The 20,732-nt window shown below is 40.9% G+C and overlaps 1 protein-coding gene across 1 annotated transcript in view; it reads left to right on the top strand.

Annotated features, from left to right (window-relative positions):
• The window catches only part of nrxn3a (neurexin 3a), a gene marked incomplete at both ends in the record, with an annotated part of 191,902 nt that overhangs the window by 54,893 nt on the left and 116,277 nt on the right, over positions 1 to 20,732 (top strand). Inside the window, one exon of the mRNA XM_080041756.1 lies at positions 18,177 to 18,532. Within this exon, the coding sequence (XP_079897882.1) occupies positions 18,177 to 18,532 (356 nt within the window). The remainder of the gene's footprint in view (positions 1 to 18,176; positions 18,533 to 20,732) is intronic.

The following is a 20,732-nucleotide window of genomic DNA, read 5'->3' as shown; positions in this document are numbered from 1 at the left end:
ATGAATAACATTTGAGAGGCCACGCCCCACACACCGTAAGTCCGATTCACTTGACATTTCTCACACAGGTGTATGTTAGGGTGCTCTACAAAAAAGCCTCTGGGACCATAAAAGTCCGCCTGGGAATATTTTCTGCTAATTAGCATAAACTGAAAAACAGGGTTTTAACCACAACTTTCTCAAATTCTACTCTTATCAACACCAAATTTCTCACGAAGCCCCGGGGGACTACGATAAACAGGTCTATAAAAGATTAGTTGGATAGCTTGAAAAACATGGCCGCCATTGACCAAAACATTTACGCAGGGGCGGGGCTTATTAACAAATTGGCCATAACTCATTAACCATAGGTCCTATCATCATAAAACTTGCTGGATATGTACGACAGACAGGTGGTTGCATGTCCATAAAAGCTTGTCAAGATTAACCCATAGGGGGCGCCACAAATGTGAACCATAATACAAAAACTAGAAAATCCCCAGAGATTTTGAAAGTACGGGCAGCCCTGCGCAGGCCGCCAATCCCCGCGTCGGCGGCGTGGCCTCTCAAACTTTCTTCAGTCGGGGCTTAATAACAGCGCCCCCTAGCGGAAATTTAAAAAACTGTCCGAGAGGCTATATTGTAGAGCACCATGAGCTGTACAAGTGTAATCAATTTCAAGTCAATCAGAGTCAGGTGACATTTGTGGCGCCCCCTATGGGTTAATCTCGATAAGCTTCGAGGGACATGCTACCACATGACTTCTGCACATACCCAGCAAGTTTGATGATGATAGGACCTATGGTTAAGGAGTTATGGCCAATTTGTTAATAAGCCCCGCCCCTGCGTAAACGTTTTGGGCAATGGCGGCGAAAAAAATAATCATGGCTGACCCCTATTGTCCGAGAGGCTATATTGTAGAGCACCATGAGCTGTACATGTGTAAGAAATTTCAAGTCAATCAGAGTTAGGGGGCATTTGTGGCGCCCCCTATGGGTTAATCTCGATAAGCTTCGACGGACATGCTACCACATGACTTCTGCACATACCCAGCAAGTTTGATGATGATAGGACCTATGGTTAAGGAGTTACGGCCAATTTGTTGATAGGCCCCGCCCCTGCGTAAACTTTTTGGTCAATGGCGGCCATGTTTTTCAAGTTGTCCTACTAATCTTTTACGGGTATGTTTATTGTAGTCCCCCGGGGCTTCACAAGAAATTTGGTGTTGATACAGTAACATTTCAGAAAATTGTGGATTTTTCAGTTCATGCTAATTAGCGGGAAATATTCCCTGAAGGATTTTTATGGTCCCAGAGGCTTTTTTGTAGAGCACCCTAACATACACCTGTGTGAGAAATTTCAAGTCAATCGGAGTTACGGTGTGCGGGGCGTGGCCTCTCAAAGTTCTTTCAGTCGGGACTTCATAACAGCGCCCCCTAGCGGAAATTCAAAAAACTGTATGATAGCACACCCCGTGGGGTGGGGACGCACGTTGTGTGAAATTTTGGCATGTCTGCGTGTAACGGTGTGGGATGAGTAGCAGCTAGAAAATTTACGGAAGAATAAGAAGAAGTCAGATAAAGTATGGTGGAGAGTAATAATTACGGGCCCTCAGTAATTACGGGGGTAACACTTTAGTTCGATAGTCCACAGTTGACACTCAACAAGCCATCAGTTGATACGCAGTTGCATGTCAACAGTGAATGAGTTTACATATCTCAACAGATAAGTAACATGAATTCAACTAACTGTAAGTTAACTATAAGTTGCACTATTAGTAGATGATTAGTTGATATTCAACAGAGCTTGTTCAACAGATTAAAAAAACAAGGATTCAACTAACTGTCAGTTAACTATTAGTTGCATTATTAGTAGATGGTTAGTTGATATTAAACAGTGAGTAAGTTGATACTTAACAAAGCTTGTCATCAAATATGTAACATGCATTCAACTAAGTGTTAGTTAACTATACGATCATTTTATTTTGTTAATTTATTTTTACAAATACAGTCTGCAACAGACATTGTACTTTTTATTACATGTTCTTTACAAATATTCAACTATCAGTTGAGTGTCAACTTCTAGTAAGTTGACTATCAACTGCTGTTATCAACCAATTCTCAACTTACGTTTCATATGGATCAACTTTCCCCCACTCACAAGGAACACATCTAATGAATGAACATTCAACCCTCTGTTGATCATATATGTTCATTGTAAAATAAAGATGAGAATGTTTTATCAATCAATAGGCACCCTGTGTAGGTGACTACCTGTTGATTGTCATATGACTGTCGACAAACTATCAGTCAATATTCAACTTAGCATAAGTAGACAGGTCTTGGGACTGTCAAATTAAAGTGAAAACAGTTTAGTGTCTACACACTATTAACAGAGCAAAACAGAGAAAATAGTTGATTCTCAACAAACTATCAGTCGACGTTCAACTAAGCATTAGTAGAGAGGTCTTAGGACTGTCAAATTAAAGTGAAAACAGTTTAGTGTCTGTAGACACTCTACAAACTAGTAACAGTAGAAAATAGAGACAAGTTTTGCTCAACTGATGAGTAACACTGGATGACCCCAAAGTAAAGTTAAAAAATATATAGGCAGCATATCTGAACAGGAAAGAACATTTATTTGAAGTGTGAATGTGTATGACTGCTGTATGTTTGAGGTGGTGGTCGGAGGGGCCGATGGCGCTGAATGGCAGCCTCGCTTCTGTCAGTCTGCCCCAGGGTAGCTGTGGCTACTATGGTAGTTTACCACCACCGGTATGACTGTGTGTGAATGAATGGAACCTGGAACCCTGTAAGCGCTTTGAGTCACATAGAAATAAAGCGCTATATAAATCCAATCCATTATTATTATTATTATGAAGTAAATTTAACTTTTTTCAGTAGTTACACAACATGTAGGTACACAGCAAGTACCATCAATACCTCTAAAAAAGACAATAAAACTATTTTTTTATTTATTTAGGTGTCACTTAGGCAATTGTTTAACGACAGATCGTCCAAAAATTGACATTCAAAAAGCTCAGTAAAGTGTACCATAACACCCAGTACCACTAGTTATGATACTGAGCAAACATATGTAATATATAACATCAGTTCTCATGAAACGCTTTGTTATGGTAAGAAAAAGATATATAATTTTGTTATGGACCAGAATATCTGAAGCTCCTAGTAGCTCGGGAGAAAATGGATTAACAGCAATGGTGAAACAAGACACACTGATTCAGCAGTTAGGTTTGACAAGTAAATGTAAAATACTTATTTTCTACTCTCTCTTCCTTGAAGTGTATGTCATTGTTGATTCTCAGTAAAACATAAAAAAACACAACAGTGCCATTTTTTTCATTATGGACTCAAGATAAAACAACTTAATTATCACTCTCCTGTGACCAACCACTAGTTTAACCTGGTCCTTCCACTGTTATTTGAATGAGCACATTTGAATAATTTTTCGCTCTCTTTAGATCCAGTTGTTCGGTTACTAGCCACTCCAGGCCTGCTGTACTCCTCTTCAATTGAAGCAGTCGGGCTGAAGAATCCAGGAATCTTGTCCTATCACCCAGTTGATGAACATAGAAAGAAATGATCTGAGAATTACCACAAAATAGTTCAAATGCATTTTGATTTCCTTTATCTAAATCATTATAGCATTGTGGTTCCACATTAAAACACATAATGCTTTATATTGCTTTAATAAAATATATTTGGTACCCTAATCAAATAAAATTCTCACTGAACCTTGTACAGATTTAAATTATTTTTTAATTAAAGAAACACGTAATCTCTATGACCATTCTACACAACACCACATGCATAGACTCAGTTTTTGCTCACTTTAGACTGAAATAGCAATGTGCACTTTGAATGTGGAACATGCAAACATTTATTCAAATACAGTTTAGTGTCTATAAACACACTTTATTTAGACAGATACTTGTGAAGCTAGGCATCGCTAGGCTCATGCTAACGTTGCTAATATAGCTAGCGCGCTAGGCGCGCCGCTAATGCTAACGTGGCTATGCTAGCGGGAGGCCGCGTCGCTAATATATATGACATTATTCTTACATACACAAAACGATATCTCACAAATACCTCAGTTAACTCACCAATTATTCCCTTTGGCTAATGGCAGCATACTTGTGACCACCACGGGTCTTCAGTGTGAGATGGAAACTAGTGGTTGGTCACAGGAGAGTGATAATTAAGTTGTTTTATCTTGAGTCCATAATGAAAAAAATGGCACTGTTGTGTTTTTTTTATGTTTTACTGAGAATCAACAATGACATACACTTCAAGGAAGAGAGAGTAGAAAATAAGTATTTTACATTTACTTGTCAAACCTAACTGCTGAATCAGTGTGTCTTGTTTCACCATTGCTGTTAATCCATTTTCTCCCGAGCTACTAGGAGCTTCAGATATTCTGGTCCATAACAAAATTATATATCTTTTTCTTACCATAACAAAGCGTTTCATGAGAACTGATGTTATATATTACATATGTTTGCTCAGTATCATAACTAGTGGTACTGGGTGTTATGGTACACTTTACTGAGCTTTTTGAATGTCAATTTTTGGACGATCTGTCGTTAAACAATTGCCTAAGTGACACCTAAATTAATACATGCATTAGTTTTATTGTCTTTTTTAGAGGTATTGATGGTACTTGCTGTGTACCTACATGTTGTGTAACTACTGAAAAAAGTTAAATTTACTTCAAATAAATGTTCTTTCCTGTTCAGATATGCTGCCTATATATTTTTTAACTTTACTTTGGGGTCATCCAGTGTTACTCATCAGTTGAGCAAAACTTGTCTCTATTTTCTACTGTTACTAGTTTGTAGAGTGTCTACAGACACTAAACTGTTTTCACTTTAATTTGACAGTCCTAAGACCTCTCTACTAATGCTTAGTTGAACGTCGACTGATAGTTTGTTGAGAATCAACTATTTTCTCTGTTTTGCTCTGTTAATAGTGTGTAGACACTAAACTGTTTTCACTTTAATTTGACAGTCCCAAGACCTGTCTACTTATGCTAAGTTGAATATTGACTGATAGTTTGTCGACAGTCATATGACAATCAACAGGTAGTCACCTACACAGGGTGCCTATTGATTGATAAAACATTCTCATCTTTATTTTACAATGAACATATATGATCAACAGAGGGTTGAATGTTCATTCATTAGATGTGTTCCTTGTGAGTGGGGGAAAGTTGATCCATATGAAACGTAAGTTGAGAATTGGTTGATAACAGCAGCTGATAGTCAACTTACTAGAAGTTGACACTCAACTGATAGTTGAATATTTGTAAAGAACATGTAATAAAAAGTACAATGTCTGTTGCAGACTGTATTTGTAAAAATAAATTAACAAAATAAAATGATCGTATAGTTAACTAACACTTAGTTGAATGCATGTTACATATTTGATGACAAGCTTTGTTAAGTATCAACTAACTCACTGTTTAATATCAACTAACCATCTACTAATAATGCAACTAATAGTTAACTGACAGTTAGTTGAATGCATGCTACGTGTACAACACAACATCTACTAAACATGCAACTTATAGTTAACTGACAGTTGAATGCATTCTAAATATGTATCAACTTACTCACTGTTGAATATCAACTAAACATCTACTAATAGTGCAACCTATAGTTAACAGACAGTTAGTTGAATCCTTGTTTTTTTATCTGTTGAACAAGCTCTGTTGAATATCAACTAATCATCTACTAATAGTGCAACTTATAGTTAACTTACAGTTAGTTGAATTCATGTTACTTATCGGTTGAGATATGTAAATTCATTCACTGTTGACATGCAACTGCGTATCAACTGATGGCTTGTTGAGTGTCAACTGTGGACTATCGAACCATTACGGGCCCTCAAAAATGTTTGACAGGCCACACCCCTCGCCCACTGACTCTGATTGACTTGACATTTCTTACACATGTACAGCTCATGGTGCTCTACAATAAAGCCTCTTGGACCATAGGGATCAGCCATGATTTTTTTTCCTTCCCTAATTTGCATGACCGGAAATACAGTCAAGTTACATCTACTTCATGGATTTGCAACCTATCATCACCAAATTGTGTACACAGCCTTAGCAACATACACACGTGTATAAAGTTTTAGCGAGATAGCTCAAAAAACATGTCCGCCATTGATCAAAACATCTTTGCAAGAGCGGCCATTTTTCTGCAGATTTGACACAACTTTCCGATTGGCCCCAACTTGGGACCCGTCTTCAGAAAGTGCGTGGTGGCGGTTCGGGAAATCCTTTCGTGTCGGGCCGAGGGGCCAGTACTTTTAAAATCTCTGCAGGATTTTCTAGTTTGTCGTTACTTTACAATGTAAATTTTAGTTCATAGTAGCCTTTAGCCACTGTCTGTGGAAACACAAATGGGGAATTTTCTAGTAAAAGACTGAGAAAGATTTACTAAGAAAAGATTGTTGTGCAAATGTGTGCTGTAATTAAGTTTGTGAGTACAACCAGTGTGAATTCAGCATCTAATTTTCATGTCTGCAGAAGAAATGGCCCAAGTACTAGACCCATGAGACTATTATTACTACTATTTTGATTTAATGTTTCGAGGACAAATATATGAAGACTTTTGTCATCTAAGACAGTTTCCTATGCACAAAAAAGGCCTATTTCTCTCTAATTGTGTTCACAAATGTGTTTAAATCATTGACTACGTTTACATGCACAGCAATACTCCCATATTAACCCGGTTAATATCCAGAATAAGACATCACCATGTAAACAGCAGTTCTTGCTCACCTTGATCAGAATAAGTTCATATTCAGAATAAGCCATAATCAGGTTAAGACATATGGAGTATTGCGATCTTAATCACAATATTGTGGAATGTATACACCTTAATCGGAATAAACATTCCGATCAGTGTTTTTGCTGCATTTTTTGGCATTTGCCACAGTTTGTGACACATGCCCTGGTTTATGGCTGTTATCTAGAGTGGGTTCACATCCGGGGGCCTCTACGGTTTCTCTTTTTTGCATAGGAAATTTCCCCTGCGTTCCGAATCACATACTCTTTCTTTTTTCTATTCTACAAACTACATCCGATGATCTAGTTAGGATGCAGTAGGCATACTATTGGGACATACTTTTTCTCTTTTATTTCATCATAACATTGCGCCTTGATCTTGCCTCTTGCTTTTATATCTGTCGCATCCCTGTCAGTTTTCATATGGAGGCTTCGTCGATGTGACGTCACTTCACGTGCGCACCGGATTGTGGGTCAGAATCGCCCAAATAGGATGCTGTTTTCAACACTAACAATCTTGGCCGGATGAAGTAGGACATCCGGGTACTTCTAACAATCCTAAATCTGGCCACAAGAATCGGGACATCCTAAATCTTTTTTCTACATACTATATAGTAGAAAGTATGCGATTCGGAACACAGGGTTCCTTTCCAGGGGTCTCCTCCTCCGTTCCTGTCCGAGGGGTCTCCTCCTCTGTTCCTGTCCGAGGGGTCTCCTCCTCCGTTCCTGCCTGAGGGGTCTCACCCCCTGCTTGAGGGGTCCAGCCTCCTGTTGCCGCCCGAGGGGCCCAGCCTCCTGTTGCTGGCCCGAGGGGCCCAGCCTCCTGTCCCTGCCTGATGGGTCTTGCCCCCTGTCCCTGCCTGAGGGGTCTTGCCCCCTGTCCCTGCCTGATGGGTCTTGCCCCCTGTCCCTGCCTGAGGGGTCTTGCCCCCTGCCCGAGAGGTCTTGCCCCCTGCCAGAGGGGGACCACCCTTCGCTCCTGCCAGAGGGGGACCGCCCTCTGCCTCACCTTCCTCCGGAAGGGGTCCGCCCCCGTCACGGTGGCCGCTGGCGTCCTTGGGGGTTCCGCCTAGGCCGTTCTGCAGAGGGGGTCTGCCCTCGCCGTGGCTGGCCGCCTGAGTGGTTCTGCCTTCGCCGGTCTCCTGCGGGGGTCCGTCCTCGTCGATGCCGGCTACCTGTGGGCCTTCACCGATGCCGGTCTCCAGAAGGGTGCCTTCGTCTTCGCAGGCCTCCAGAAGGGTTCCCTCATCTTCATCTTCGCCGCCACCGGCCTCCTGCAGGGGTTCGTCTTCACCGATGCCGGCTACCTGTGGGTCGTCGCCGCTGCCTGCCTCCAGCAGGGTGCCTTTGTCTTAGAAGGGGTTTATCGTCGCCGCCGACCTCCAGAAGGGGTTTATCGCCTTCGCCGGCCTCCAGAAGGGATCCATCGTCCTCGCCGAGGCCGGCCTCCAGAAAGGGTTCCTCATCTGCATCTTCGTCGCTGCAGGCCTCCAGAGGGACGTAGCCCTCACCAACCAGGCCGTCCACCTGCAGCTCCCTGCCGTGTCCCTGCTTGCCCCCCAGGCCGTCCGCCCGTCACCCCGTGCACTGTCCCACTACTGGTCCCTGGCCAGCCGGTCACCCCATGCTCTGCCCCGGTCCATTTTTTTTTCTTTCCCTCCTCCTGGCTCCCCTCCACCCACCCTGTTTGGGTTTGACTTTTTGTTAGTTCCAGTTTAAGGTCGCCTGGTGGTCGACCTTTAAGGGGGGGGTTCTGTCACAACTTCAGCCAGTATTGGAGCCAGTTGGATCGTTTTGTATATTGTTTTTGGTAATTTAGTTTGAAAATTAGGTTTGCAAAGTAACAAATGGCTCATCCGCCAATAAAAATGCTTTTATTCTTCTGTGTAATGAACTGTATCCTATGTATTGCACATTTATAGCACTTTTCATAACACAAATCAAGGTAGCCCAGATGTTTTATTTTAGCCTAGTAGTTTGCATTGGTGTTGAACTGTTCCCTAATTTGTTTCTTCTTTGAATAAAGCCTAATGCTGCTAGTAAAATACCACCAGCCACTCAACCCTCAATAGTAGACATGATATAGAATAATTACCTTTATTACAGTTTAACCAAATGTTTTAACAATAGGCTACAGGAGATATTTGAAAGCACTACACATGCATTGTAGGCTATTCAATTAAATGTGTGCCAGCGAAACTGTGAATGTTCTCTTTTATTTTACATAAAAATTAATGCAGAAAAGGCACACATTGCTTCATAAAAATTCACCAGAATGCAGGAAATTAAGTGTTTAATGCTCAAATTTGTTATCACATTTTCCAATTGTCTTTTATTTCTGATTTATTATGAACAATATGTAAACTCACAGGACACTAGCAAAAATGATTGGGTGGGGAGAGGACACGGTTTTGGATCCCTCGGCCAAAAAATCTCACTCCAAACTTTTTGTGAAACTTGGCAGCCCTGATCTGAATGTAGAGCATGTTCACGATGTGTAAGGTGGCCGCACATGAACGGCACGAGGGCTGAGAACTATGCTACTACTGATCAGATAAATGATCGATCAAACGTAAAATCATCAGGAAATTATAAAATTTAAAATCCAGATTTCAAACAATGTAAAATGTACCTTTAGTTGAGTCCCTGTGAAAAGTGCAGATGGGACTGTATTATTATGCATTGAATGGAGAAATGTCAGAGTGAGCAGCCAGTCTAACAGAGACGGCGCTCTGAACAGTTTGGGGGTTCTGTGCCATGCTCAAGGACACCTCGACAGTGCCCTGGAAGTGAATTGGCACCTCTCCAGCTACCGCCCCAGTCTGTTTATTGATCTGTGCTTTTGACATGCAGAGGTGGAAAGAGTACAAAAATATTCTACTCAAGTAAAAGTATGATTACTTGGATGAAATTTTACTTAAGTAAAAGTAAAAGTACTGGTCTAAAAATCTACTGAAGTAAAAGTTAAAAAGTAGCTGATTTAAAATGTACTTAAAGTACAAGTTACTAGTTACTTTCTAACAGCGGGAGGGGGCAGGGGTCTCTTCTGTGTAGGGCATTATAGACTAGGGGATATAAATCTCAAACTAGTTTTGTTTAATTAACCTAATGCAACACCTTTACAAATTAAAGTGTACAAATTAAACAAATCATGTTGCGACGTATGGATGTATACTGTGTCATTACTTTAGATAAGCAAACATGGAGCAAATAGTCTGTTAATGAGGGAATTCAACCGGTTTACAGACCTAAACAGACTGCAGCTGCAGTTCTCCATTCAAGTTCAAATTATTTCCTTTTATCGCCTGTTTAATAATGTAATTGTTTATAATTGATCTAAACCTTAGTTAGGCTGCTCGATTTAGACTAAAATCATAATCACGATTATTTTGATTGACATTGTGTAATCACAATTAGTATAGACAATTATTCATTGATTTAAGAACATCATGCTTATTTAACATTTGACACCATGACTTTGGACTTTAAAGATATCCTAATTGAACTGAAAACAAGGAAAATGCAAATACGTAAAAAATATTTTTTTAAATTTAATAAAATAAGTGTCAAATTCAAAATAAACCGTTGCAAATGTTGTTGATAGGGCAAGTCTTTTGCTAGCAGGAATGTAAGGGGAATATTTTATTTATATCTCATGGAGCTGGCTGGATAAGCAAGTTATATTGTAGGCTACAGTGTTCTTAATTGATGACTGTTGTGGTGGCAAGAGTCAAGGAGCTTTAAACTTCCAGTGTTTTTTATTCCTTTATTGCTTGGTCATAGACCACTATGATTCGACTTAAAGTGAGTAAACTAATTGGTCGTGAGGTGCAGACACGGTCGCATATGACTTTTTTTTCTCTCTCTCTCACGGTCGCGCTTCATCGCATATCTGACTCGCGTGTCCACGCGTAACATATCTTGGACATTATTTTAGTCTGAAGTGTTTTCAGACAACGCAATTAGTTTTACCTTTCTTCTGACGTCTTCTAGAAGTTTTTCAAAGCTCCCGGCAGGGCGCACCGTCTCCCTCATAGACATAATAAAGGATAGACGCCGCATTGGGCGTTGAGCGCGAGAAATGCGGGCGCCATCTTGGACCGGTCACACGGTCCACTCAGTGTAGTCTGTTTGGCAGGTGGAATGAACTGTCAGTGCATGTAATTAATCATATCTCATTAAATACCAAACTGATTTTCACGCGGTTTTCTTTGCTGCAAAGATCATACATGTAGCTAAGATACAGGGCACAAGTTTCGACGTGTTTTAATATTCATAGTGGGCTTAACAGTCATAGAAGATTCTGATATGATATAAGTAACCAGACGTCCGAGTCACACACTTCGCCCAGGAGGAGATTGAAACGGAGGATGTGTTTCTGCTTGGGGAACATATTGAGGAGACACAGTTTGGCATCGACAACCACCATTCCGACTTGTTGTCATTGGTTGTGTCTGTCTTTCACAAATTAAGGCTGCACCACATTGCCAAACTCGCCTCGCTTGAATTTCTCTTCGGAGTAAAATGCGATTGTAAGGATGGTTAACTTTATTTTATGCATTTGAGTATTATTGTTTGCTGTTGTTGTTTGATTTTCCCTTAATTTCCCTTTTGATTGCTGTGGTTTTGTATTGAATGTGTTTTTAAATGTACCGCGCTGCAAGGCACGCATTGATTTCCTGTCTGTGTCTGAGGAACCAACTTGAGACTAGACTGAATTTGGTATTCCCCCCTAGTATAGAACATTGGACAACCAAGAAGACTTTGCTTTTAAATAATCCCGTCCTCTTTTAAGAGGCAATTGCCTAACAAGCTTGTGTTTTAAATTAGAGAAATAAAACATATTTTTAAATGAACACTCATGTTGTCCTTCTCTTTTAATGAGATATTATATACACTGGTTTTTATTTATATTTAATGCCTTCATGGGAAACATCCACCCTTCATATGTACCATACTCGACTAAGACTCCTAAATTGCCCCGAGCTAACTCCAGTTTAGGAATAACTGCCTTTTCATGTAGTGCCCCTAATTCATGGAATGCTCTGCAGAGCAACTTAAAAATGACTGCTCTTCCTACTCTTGGTTTATTTGAATCTATGATTTCTGAATTTTACACATCTGACTGTAACTGTTTTAGCTGAATTCATTGTTCATTTAGTATTTTATTTTTGCTCTTGTTTTGTATTTTGTATAGGCCTACTTTATTTAAATTAATATATTTTATCCTATTTTATTTCTGTTCTCTGTTTATGTTATCCCTGTGATTGTCTTTATTGTGTATGCTCGTCACTGTAAATTAATAAATATATTTATATATAGCCTAATCATATATTGTTAACTTATTAAAATAGCTGACTTTACTGCCCCTATCTGTTTCTGCTTCTCTATCATATTTAGTCTAAAGTGTGTGATTTGCAAAATACCTATCATAGCCTACATCACATATCATAAAGGTGACCAGACGTCCCCATTGTTGGTTGCCTGTCCCTGGCTAAACAGAAACAACTACCTGTTCCCGTTTTGTTGACACCTCATTAGGTTTTTCAATCAGATTGCTAGTCAAACTGGGAATGTCTCCGTTTTCCCCCTTTTCGGGGGATGTTCCTCGTTTTGATCTCGGACGTCTGGTTACTTAGCCTATATCATATCAGAATCTTCTATGACTGTTAAGCCCACTATGAATATTAAAACACGTCGAAACTTGTGCCCTGTATCTTAGCTACATGTATGATCTTTGCAGCAAAGAAAACCGCGTGAAAATCAGTTTGGTATTTAATGAGATATGATTAATTACATGCGCTGACAGTTCATTGCACCTGCCAAACAGACTACACTGAGTGGAACGTGTGACCGGTTCAAGATGGCGGCCCCACGGCTCGTCAGCGCCAATAGGCAGTAGCGGCCAACGCGGCGTCTATCCTTTATTATGTCTATGGTCTCCCTCCTACTCGGCCCTGTTATCAGGTGAGGGAGGGGCCGATTGCACGGCTGGATGAGGGGTTCGCTGCATTTAAAAGCCTTCACATCTTCACGTGCGGTACAATGATAGATTAACTAGGATTATTATGTTTTCATGATTGAGGGAAGCAATGTTTGTTGTTGTCATTTAGGCGCAAAGTGTTCTCCTCTCCTCCTGTCATCATTCTCTGTGTTAGTTTCCGGTTTTGTGCCGTAAAAATAAAAGCCCCCCGCGATTTTTCTTTTCTTTTCTCTCCTTTAGCCTATGATGGCGTGCAGCTGTTCAATGAGGATATTTTTTCCGATTCAAATCATTGTAACATTTTAAATGAATAGACCTATGTGGCGCTATTGTAGGTTAATTGTGAACGAATGTGTGGGAAACCCTGCAGTATCTTGGTTTCATGTTAAATCAGTGTCACTTGTCATTAATTGTATATAAAAACTCTTCACTTTAATACAGCGACACGATATGGATATCTCCCACAGTGTTTCTATCATAAATTCACTCTTAGCTCTCATTCCCTCTCAGCCAATCACTGTGGGCATTGAAGGTATGAACATGACATCATCCATAGCAACAGGGTCAACACCGCCCTCTATTCTTATTTTAGGAGTCCCTCCCATTCCTTAGTAAAAGTTGATCTTATCAGCTTTGTGAATAGGTTTTAAGAAATTACTCCTTACTAAGAACTTTTAGTGCGCCTTAGGAGTACTCTTAGCGCTAAGATAAAATGTTTTGTGAATACGGCCCCAGAACAGTAGATCCATTGTTTATTTTTCTCTTATTTTTGTTTTAATTTGTGATATCCATTTTTCCTTCACACTGCTCAGCCCACCTGCACAACCAATGAGAACACACTTTTTGACCAAATGTGCTTCTCAGTTCATTATGTACTAAAGAGTAGGGGTGTAACGGTACACTAAAGTCACAGTTCGGTACGTACCTCGGTTTTGAAGTCACGGTACGGTACAGTACGGTACGGTTCATAGTTAAGGGAGAATGAACAGCTTTAGCTGTCAGTAACTAGCTGACAGTATGTAACATACAAATACAATACATAACAAATATAAAAATACTGCTGCAATTCTCCAATAAATAAAATACTTATTAAATACTAGTGTAGGTGCAGCATAAACTAAAATTGCAATGAAAAAATATACAGTAGGCTATTAATGGGTCTTTTTGACTTTAACAAAAGAAAATATTGATGCAGCTCTCTTAACCCATTGATGAGTATTGCAATCTAGGATGCATGTCCTTAATGCCTGAGGGTTTTCTGAAAAAATAGTACGAATTGTCAAGTCTACCAAAACCTTAATATCTAAGCCTGCGTAGCACATAGAAACATGAAATAACATACATTTAAAAGTTAAGGTTCACAGGTTTTATTTAAACATGCTCCCTTAGCGCTTAAAGACCGACACATTTTTCTAAAAATCGTCAAAATTAGATGGGGGAGAAAATAAATAAATAAATAATATAAAATATTTAAAAATAATGTGCTAAATGAGGTTATAATCCTGCTTCCTTTTAGCATGGATAGTAGTGACTGAGTGTGCAGTGGAGGGATAAAGATAGACAGATATAGGAAGGAGAAGATCGCTTTATTTTATCATTTAGTTCAGTTGTCACTGGCACCATAAATCCGACTTCCCAGTACAACTGGAACGCAGACTGACTCCTGCTGTCGGGAGCCGATCAGCTGGTCCAAACGGCTGTATACCGCGGAGATGAAAACGAAACTGAAACTTAACTATCGCCTGGCTGGGCTGAATTTGAGTTGGAGCAGCAAAATATAGCCTAAATTCATAAATATTGTTAATAAATAGATGCAATGTGTTGTGTGATTTTCGTCAGTAGCCTATAGTAGACCTAGATTCTGCGCTCCGAACGCCACTAACTGTTCTGTAATACACTATCGCCCCGTATTTTTATATATTTATTATTATTATTTATTTATTTATTTAATTTTTTTTTGATTGGCGTGATTTTCGGCAAACCACACAACTTTTGGGTGGTCAAGTGGTCTTAAAAAATCAACAAAACCCACCTCATGTGTATTTGAACCAGTGACGGTGCATTCTATGTTGTGCACGCCATGAAAATTAGATAAAGTAACAATGCTGTTACACAGCATCAGGCAGGAGATACAATGTGGCATCGCGCAGCAGCCGTCATCAATGGGTTAAGCTGTTCTCTTATCAATATAAAAATTGCAGCATTAATTAAATGACAGCATATGTACGTTCATTATAAAAGAGAAATTACTGCCTGGGTTTGCACAGCTCCTTTTTTCTTCACAGTAACAGTGATAGTAGCCTAAACACCTGGATGGTGCCTTCTAAAATGCGTATGCATGTTCGACGTGTTGCCGCATAGGCGATCGCAGTGAAACAATGCCCCTTCTGCCGACATTGTTCCAAACGTCTATCACCGTTTTCATAATTCACCTGGAATCTTAAATTATCTCTCAAACGGGATTTGAATGACAGGGGGCGCCTGCAAGCTCCGGTTTCCTGTTGACTTTCGTCATGCAGTTCGCTCTCTGTTCGATAGCACTGTATAACATCTTTATTTGCACTACTGATAGACTGTAAACAAGGGTTACTATAACTGCTAATAGTGATGCAAACGGAACACTAGAGTGGAGAGCTGTTTATCTCTTGCTCTGACTGCTGCGTGAGAACTCGGCCGCCTGTCAGTGCTCTGGGACGGGGGTAGTGGCCGCGGAGTCACCCGCTGCTCGTTTAGAAGTTAAGAGCGATACATGCTTTAGCGACAGCCAGGGTCTCCAAAAGTCACCAATAACACCAGAAGAAGCGGCTAGATTGGTCGCTTTTTTTGAAAAAAGAGTTGCCAGAGGGGTCTGAAAAGTCGCTAAATATAGCGACAAAGTTGCTAAGTTTGCCTGACCCTCATGCTCACCATGGAGATAAGAGACTCTCAATCGCTGGCTGCTACTGCGCACGTGCGAGCCGAGCCGGAGGCTAAATGGTGCGGGGGGAACTCCGACGACAAGTTTTAAGTTCCACACCGCAAAACAAGCCTGTACATTCGCCATATAACGCTATGTACGCCACAAACGGACCGCGGTCCACCTCTGTAACACCAAATACGTGCCTGTACCGTCACGGTACGGTACAAATACATGTACCGTTACACCCCTACTAAAGAGCTGTTGATTAATGGTCCGGAAGAGCGTTTTGTGTAAAGAAAAAGAAAAGAACATTAATGTCATTATGAATGAATAATTACGTTAATTAAGATTAAGATTAATTAGTCATTAGATGAATTTAGATTATTGAAGGTGTTTTGAGAGTTAGACTGTCTACAATGTCAGGTTGTCCTACCAACATTGAGATAAGATCACTGTCGGAAGTAATATGGAAGCTCTCCTTAGGAAGTTTGGGTGAGTTCTGGTATATGTGATATACGTAGCTTTTTACTGAAATCTACATTTCTACACTGCTGATTAAGTAAGTAAAAAAGTATGCAGTGAGTTCATGTATTAGATGACCAATATAACTAAGTTACTGTATATTACAACCACCACAAGATGACTTACCTTTTAAAGAAATATGGTCGATCATACAATGTGATCTAAAATACAGAAAGGCAGGGTGGGTTAAAGAATGTGAGGTTGACTCTAGTTGGGTCTGTCAATTTAAATATTTTTTTTCTTTCAAATGCTCTAGAACAACACTAAAGCATACACTCTTCATGCCATGTTAAAATGGCCTATGTTGTGTGGGATGAGTCTCCTTTGAGGAAGTGATGCCTGAGGTGTCTCTGTTAAGGAGATGTAAGCAGTGGCCATTTTGTTTCACTTTTGATTCTTTCCTTATTTTCAGTGTGGGGCTGTTATGTGAGTGTGGCTTTGGCATAGAGCACATTCTGCACTAACACACAGTGTTTAAGTTGCTTATTATGGCCCAGCCCACAGTCGTTTTTAGGTAAGTGACAGTACGTTAATTGAGGATGTCCTTAGATATAACGACTGGGCCATGTGTCCCCCCCCCCCCTCTTAGCTCTGCTTGGCCCTTTCCTCTCCTTAAAGCCGGGAACACACCGCACTGGCCCCCTGCGTCGGTTGGCCGCGTGAACGCAAGAGGCTCGCCGCTTGATCATATTGGGCCATATATTCCTGACGCCGACGCCGAGATCAGACCCGTCACACTTACGGTGCAACAACAACAACATGGTCCAGCTGTGCCAAAAAATACAGATGTAGGTAGCCTACTGTGTACAGCGGCAGTCATGTCACAAATATCATTAAAACAGCATGAAGACGCACCCCGATCGCAAATACACACACATTACACATTAACAGCAATTCAGCAACATACTAAACACATTAACACCAGCAGTGTGTGCTCAGCTGCAAAAATAAAGGCAGACATCAGCCTACCTGAAAGTGAAAGTGTGCCGGCTGACGGAGGACAACACCGGTGCTTCGCTGTACTATATTGGAATTCCACACGGACACTGCCGTCAACTTTGGGTTCATATTATCCTCAGGAACAGCACACAGCTGGGTGAGTTTCACTATGCTAACCGGCGCTACCTTGACTAAAGTACAACCAACAGCTAAACAGATGCAAAATACACATATTTGCAGAATGTATTGGAAGCCCAATGTCCTCACTCCACACGCCCACCTCGTCTTGCAGACCACCGGGCAATCTCAACGCTGATTGGCTATCGCGGCGCGGCGACGCCAAAAAGATAAATAATTTCATCTTCTGCGTTCGCCGCACATGTTGGCCGCGCCGCAAATGGCAGCGCCTTCGATTCACGCGCTTCGATGAGGCGCGACCGCGCAAGCGCCCGCCGCTGGCCGCCGATTCTTGGGTGGACGCGCTGCCACGCGCTAGTACATTGACTTTGTATGTAATCTCGCCGCGCGGCCAGTGCGGTGTGTTCCCGGCTTTATTCAGAACTTCCCCTGTTTTCACCCTTTATCTATGAACAAGATGAGAAATACAGAGCTGCCAATCTATACGCATTTTGACATCGGAGCACCCTGGTATGAATACTCATTATAAGGTTTCTCATGTGAGGACTGTTCTTTGAAATTCCCTGCAAACTTGAGTTGTGAATTGAGTTAAGTTAAAGGTCACCTGTTGTGCAAAATGCACTCTCACGTTTTTTTCAACATTAATGTTGGTGCCTGGTTTGATTTGAGAAAAAATAACCGTCTCTCTTATTCTCCATCTCCACCTTTCTGAAAACATGTGTTTAAAAACAACAGTCAGATTTCTCTCGCCCTTCGCCACACCCCCTCATTACCATGAACATCTTAGAAAAAGATTTAGGTAGTGCTCTAGTAACATAAAATGTTTAGGATATAATTTCAATGTATTTGATTAATGTTTAGATGTTTTAGACATTATTTCAATATGTCGTACTGTTTGATGAGAGAGAAATATACTGTTCCCAGCATCTTTCCTGTGTTTGTCCCTTCTCACTACAGCGAGGGAGGAGAATGTGGCCACCTTCCGTGGCTCTGAGTACTTCTGTTACGATCTGTCCCAGAACCCCATCCAGAGCAGCAGTGATGAGATCACGCTCTCCTTCAAAACATGGCAGCGCAACGGCCTGATCCTCCACACAGGCAAGTCAGCTGACTACGTCAACCTGGCCCTGAAGGACGGGGCTGTCTCCCTGGTTATCAACCTGGGCTCTGGGGCCTTTGAGGCCATCGTGGAGCCCGTCAACGGGAAGTTCAATGACAACACCTGGCATGATGTCAAAGTCACCCGCAACCTCCGGCAGGTAAGGCACACAGTAGGATGCAGAGAAACCAATATCATGGTTAGTTAGTTTTTTTTAAGGTGACAAATACAGTCAGGAACCCCTATCCTGTGGCTTCCCTCGCATCTATTTGTCTCCTCACAATCATAACCACTGTTATGGGAAAAGAGGGAAACAAACAAGTGTTAGGAAATGTTGTGACATCCAGGATTTGATATCAGAAAAGCAATGCATGAGTTTGGCTATGCTGGTGGGACCTGAGGGTTTTATGGGCATGTACATTTGTTTATCATCAGCATAAAAGTGATAGGAGATGTTGGGATTTTCATAACCTGACCAAGTGGAAAGTGAATGGTGAACAGAAAGGGGCCAAGAACTGAGCCTTGGGGGACTCCATACTTCAGCTGAGCTGCAGAGGAACTAGAATTTCCCAGTAATTTGTTGGTAAGGTAGGAGTGTAAAAGTATGAGATCTGAGTCCTTGATGCCAACCCATGTCCACCGGCGATGTAAAGAACAGAATGATCCACTGTATCAAAGGCATAGCTTAAATCTAAAATACATACATTTAGACTGGAAACTGTTAAAAAATCTAATTTTTGCTCATCGAATAAATAAATTGAACAGAAATATCTTTTTCTAAAATTTTAGATAAGCGACACAATTTGGAAATGGATCTGCAGTTGGATTATGACAAAGGGTCCAGATTAGGTTTCTTGAGTAGTGGGATGACTATTGCTTAAAGGAGAAGCAAGTGATATTTTTTTGTTAATAAACGTGTTAAATCACTCTGTATTTATACAGCAATCACTTAAACAGTATGCACAGTTCCTAACAAAGGTCTAAGGTTGCGTTCCGAATTGCATACTCTTTCTTTTTTCTATTCTACATACTACATCCGACGATAAAAAGAATCTAGTTAGGATGCAGTAGGCATACTATTGGGACATACTTTACTCTCTTATTTCATCATAACATTGCGCCTTGATCTTGCCTTTTGCTTTTATATCCGTCGCATCCCCGTTTGTTTTCATATGGAGGCTTCGTTGATGTGACGTCACTTCACGTGCGCACTGGATTGTGGGTCAGAATCGCCCAAATAGGATGCACTTTTCAACACTAACAATCTTGGCCGCATGAAAGGACATCCGGGTACTTCTAACCATCCTAAATCTGGCCACAAGAATCGGGACATCCTAAATCTTTTTTCTACATACTATATAGTAGAAAGTATGCGATTCGGAACGCAACCTCAGAGTCATTCAGCTTTGCAGTAATGGCTGGTCTTTGTGCACTAAACGATGACTCGCTGCTCTCCATCGCGGCATTATCTGACCAAGACGGCTGAGTGGTTGTGAGGACCATATCACTTACTGCTCCTTTAATGCTGTCTCGGGAAGTTACCAGAGGTCATGGAATTATTAATGATTTGCAAGCTGACAGGGTAAACAGCGGAAATATCTGCTTGAGGAGCTTGGTGGGGATGATGTCAAGGTGGCAGGAAGTGGCATTTGTATTCCATTGGTGTATGAATTGCAACAAAACAGATCCATTGAACAGTCCTGCGCGTGACGCTAGAGCTGGTTATATGGCCTCATAGTATGAAGAGTACAGCCACTGACCGAGCCTTATTATTTAATGAGTTGGAAGTAAGGATGTGTTTGGTTTAAATACTAAAGCAAACAACAGTTAAGCAGCCACTCTGTCAGAATAACAACAGGCCTGTCAACGGTAACAGTATCATAATCCAGCTTTGATACAAGTGTAGGGGATTGTGACTTTGAAGAAAAAACCTGCAGTTAATCAAAATTGTTCTTGTTGCCAACATTTCCTTCAGTGACCCAAACCAACCATACTAGTCATGTTCTCCATACTAGCCGACTTGTGAAAACCCCAAAATGAAGAGTTAACCTTCTTAAGCATGGAACAATTCACCTGTCCCGACCCCTTTATAATTACATCTAGTGAGGACCGGATCGCCAGGGGAAAACTTGGGTTGCTCGGACCGACGAACATAAAGATGCTGTATTTTATTTTGGGCATATGCAAGCTTCTCTTTTGTAAGCTCTCCAGCAGCATATAGCCTATTCCTGAACCCATTGACTTAAAGCGGCTACGAGTAACATTTAAATATCTTTTAAACAGCCTCATGTTTCCTCTGATAATCATAAATTACCTTTAACAGCAAACGAGACCATCAGTGCAAAGAAAGACGTTTTTAT

Source organism: Ammodytes marinus (assembly GCF_949987685.1).
Source record: "Ammodytes marinus genome assembly, chromosome: 15".
Taxonomy (NCBI): domain Eukaryota; kingdom Metazoa; phylum Chordata; class Actinopteri; order Uranoscopiformes; family Ammodytidae; genus Ammodytes; species Ammodytes marinus.
Note: the sequence above shows the minus strand (reverse complement) of the source record. Positions and strands in the feature narration are given on the sequence as shown.